A 4,189-nucleotide genomic window follows, 5' to 3' on the forward strand; every position below is an offset into this window, starting at 1 on the left:
TTCCGTATGCTATTAGATACTTTTGGCCCAAGTTCGCAATGGATACACTGAAAAGTTGTAAAAATGGAAGGGGGGGGAAAAATATAGGGACATATAATTATTCATAAAAAGCGAGTTGAATGGTATGTTCCTCACGTGAGCAAAAATGGGGCAGTTGCGAATGGGAGCAACCTATATGCGGCAGTGTGCCTCCTTGTGCCGCAATGCGCCACAAAGCGCCGCAAAACGCCGCGTATTCAGCACAGCGCACTCACCACCTGGGCGTCAGTGCAATCGTCTTCTCGCGCGCATTCGCCTCAACGGCCTTGGACTTCCCTATCCTAACCCCGTTCCTAAAAATGCTCTGTAACCCCTGCAGGTATTCATACAACAGTATACGTGACACGGAATCGGTTTCGTCTCCCTTCTCTGCGCTAATGCTTAGTAGCACCTCGGGATCTAACTCAAAATTTGGCGTCTTCCACAGAAACAATTCACTAATTTTAACCTTTGACAAGTTCCCCTTCAACTTACCCCTAAGCACAGTCCCATCATCAAACAGAAACAGATGCATGTCGTTGAGGAGCGAGCTATGTATGCATATGATATCTACTTGGCTAGTCCAATCCTTATCGATATTTAAAAAATATTTATTCTCGAACAGATGAATGATGCATCCTTTTTCTTGTCCAAAAGACAAGCAGCTATTTTCATACCACCTCATGTGAGTCACACTCTCTGTCTTCCGCTTGAAAAAATAAAGCTCGTTGTTGCTCCTTATGTCTATTATTATCATTTCTCCTTCCTTGGAGCTAACACAGAGAAGGTAGGAATTCAGGCACGGGTAAAATGAGCACACGGATATGATGCCTTGTTGTAGGTGTAGGATATCTTCGTGAAAAGCCACGCAATGTGTATCTTTCCCTGATTGAGGAAGTTCTTTTATGTGTAGCGCCTCTTGCGCTAAGGGTACTTCTTCTCCTGGTGCTGTTTCCCCCCTATGGCTGGTCCCTTTCTCCAAGTGGGTACCATCCCCCAGGGGGTTCTTAAAATGGCTAAGCAAATAATCCGCACACGTATGCACGCAGGCATTCGTAGTCTCCTCCCTTTCGATAAAGCGGGTGATCTTCGCATATCTACTTATCTCCCTCAAATAGACACTCAACACTTTTATTCTGGTGCTATTAAACGTTAAGGCAATTTTTAAGAACCTCTGATTGTCACTTACACAAATGGAGTAGGAAAAATCGGTGAGCGCTTCTTCATCCTGGTATGAAAAAACCTTTTCGAATTTTGTGTCCGCAATTTTTTGCTTTATGTATTCTGTTGATTCTACAGAGGTGGGTTCATTTTTTGCCGAGTCGTACAACTTGAGGAGTAAATGGCTCTTCGGAATGGCGTAGATGCTTATCTCGTTCCCCACTAAGCAGAGCAGTAGGTGGAGGTGCCTTTCGCGCCTTTCGTTTGCGGTTCGTTTTTTTGCAATGTCCCCGCTGTCCACTTCGCCGTCCCTTTCGCTATCCTTCTCTCCGCCCTTCCCGCCGGGAAGCTTAACCCACTCCACCTTCTTGCAAATATGGTTAACCTCCACGATGTCGAAAAGTAACGGCTTGCTGCAAAATGGCGACACGAAAAATATAAAAATAAAATTCCGGCTCCTTTTCTCTGAGCTTAGAAACATGTAACTGTTTAGGTAACTGCACGTGCTAACGGCTAGGAAATTCCCCTCGAACATTTGTGCGCAAATTTTTAGCAGGTCATTCATCAGATCGTGCAGCAAGGGGTCCTCTCGATTGTGCAGTAAGGGGTCCTCTCGATTGTGCAGTAAGGGGTCCTCCCGATTGTGCAGTAAGGGGTCCTCCCGATCGTGCAGCAAGGGGTCCTTCCGTTCGTGCAGCAAGGGGTCCTCCCGATCATGGAGCAAGGGGTCCTCCCGATCATGAAGCAAGGGGTCCTCCCGATCACGCTCTTTCTGTGCTTTCTTTCGCCCCCTGGTGCGGAGTCCACTGCTCTTATCACTTGGCATAACCTCCCTGTCATTATCACAGGTGGTTGCCCCATTTGGTAGAGACGCATATAGTACCTCCTTTAGGCAATCCACAAAATTGACACCATTGCTGAAGTCTAAGTGAATTACCGGGGCACAAAGACTTAAAAAAATATTTTGCTCCTGTCCCATTTTCACCATTTCGGCTTCCATATTTGTCATGATTTTCTTCATGTTGAAGTATCCACAGGGGGAGTCGTTCCCATCTGATCTCTCCAATGCACCCTCTGCATCGTCTTGTTTTTCCCACTCTGAGTAGTTCCTACTGGTGCATTTGTCATAGTTCTTCTTCTTCTCTTTCTCCTCCTGCTGCTTCTCCTCCTCTCCTCCTCCCCCCTGTTCTTCCTGCGACCCGTTCTCGTACAAACCGTCATGTAAACAATCGCACAGGAGCAGAAAATACAAAAACTGGATCCCCTCCGAGTTAAGCGAAAAATGATGATCATTTAAGCAGATCTGGGAACTTAGCAAATTATCTATTTTTCGGTTTACACATACTTTCAACTTCTGCATCCGTGTGCATGGAGATGTGTTCCTATGATTAGCATACTTGAGCAGATTTAGCTTCTTTTTGGTCTTGGATTTTTTGTGTTTAATTAGGCTCACTTTGCCACTTGCCGTCGTCACTGCAGTCTCCCCAATTATGGTACTTTTAAATGGGGAGAGTTCCACCTTCCTTCCGTTGTAGTCTATGTTAATATTTTCTATAAAGAACATGTGCTTTAAATTTGTTTCATCGTAATTTTTTATCTGTTCGAATGAAATTTTTTCCTTTATGTTAATGTCATTTTCGTCATGGTACCCTTTTATCGCTGTGTCAGAATTGTGGCTACACTGCTTATTTGTCTGCACTGTGGGGTCTTTTCTTTCCCTTTTCTGTTGAATTTTCTTTACGAGCTCCTCTATGATGAAGTTTATCAGGGCGTGTGCACTTTGATCCCCTTGCCAGTTGTGTGCGTTACTTTTCCTCTCGCTCAGACAACTCAAGTAGTGGAACAGATCCACGTCGTAGTGCAGGGAATGCTCTTCATCCACGAAACCTCTAACCCGATCACTTAAGGTATTTTTGAGCTTCTTCCTTTTCCCCTTTCCACATTTTGATTTTTCAACTAAGCACTTTACCGCGTGGTTCATTTTTTTTTCTTCCTGTACTCATAGTTCCTCGGCGTGTAGAGAGCGTTTTGCTCGTATTCTTCATTTGGCGAGGAGAGGTCGAACAGGCTGTCATCAGTGTAGTGCTCCTGGTGGTCATCCGACGCTTCGCTCAATTTGTTTTCATCATTATGAATGTCTTCCTCGCCGTCATAAATGCTTCTCTGTTTCTCGTCACAGTTAGGCACACCTGAGTGGTAATCACCCAAGTGCTTCCCAATTTTATCCCGTCGCCTACGTCCATTTCTTTCACACTGGACCCCCCCCAGAAAGTCTTCCATTTCGTGGACCATCCCATCCGCTGCAAATTTATCAGAAGTGACAACCCGTGGGGGTTCGCTTAGCCTGCCGTCTTCCCTCTTGTGGCCCTCAGCAGGGGCGGCATCGGCGTCTTCGCCCACTTCTACGATTCCGCCGTTTCTGCCATTTATGCCATTTTGGTCAATTCTACCACTTCTGCCATCTTTGCCACTTCTACCACCTCTGCCATTTCTGCTGGCCCTCCCCTTACTCTCTTGCCTCTTTCTAAAAAAACTGGGGTACTCATAAATTTCATTCGCCGACACAACCTTTGGTTTCCTCTTCCTCATCTCCATGGTGTGTTGACTACGTTAACTGTCAAATCGCCTCTTCCCCTTAGAGATAAACCTCAATTTTTTTTTTTATCAATCATTTCAGTGAAAAAGGGGAAACAAAAAAAAAAAAAAAAGTGCTGAAATAATGGGGGAGATAAAATGGTTGCCAAACGGACCAATAGCGTTATACCCTCAAAGGGGTGGAAAGAAAAAAAAAAAAAGCTAGCCCTTGATTTTTTCTTTCGATAAAAGTGAAAAGGAGAAATTCTTCTCACTTCTGCTCTTTTGAACATGGAGGGGAACTGCTTTGCCCAATTTTATTGCCCTCCTGGGCCTATTTGCTTTCATCAAATGGAGTTTTTTTTTTCCTTCCATGATAAAAACTTTGTGGTGACAAAAAATTGACCTTAGCACATGAGCGGCAAGGTGAGTTCTA

The 4,189-nt window shown here is 44.7% G+C and overlaps 1 protein-coding gene across 1 annotated transcript; it reads right to left on the minus strand.

Moving 5' to 3' along the window:
- Positions 1–250: 250 nt before the first annotated feature.
- PCYB_101760 (hypothetical protein) lies at positions 251–3,160 on the minus strand (the record flags this gene model as incomplete). Its single annotated transcript, XM_004222725.1, has 2 exons — positions 251–1,592; positions 1,713–3,160. 2 exons carry the CDS (start codon positions 3,158–3,160, stop codon positions 251–253), a joined length of 2,790 nt encoding a protein of 929 aa, XP_004222773.1.
- Between the last annotated feature and the right edge of the window lie 1,029 nt (positions 3,161–4,189).

The sequence above is a fragment of the Plasmodium cynomolgi genome, chromosome 10, assembly GCF_000321355.1.
Source record: "Plasmodium cynomolgi strain B DNA, chromosome 10, whole genome shotgun sequence".
NCBI lineage: Eukaryota > Apicomplexa > Aconoidasida > Haemosporida > Plasmodiidae > Plasmodium > Plasmodium cynomolgi.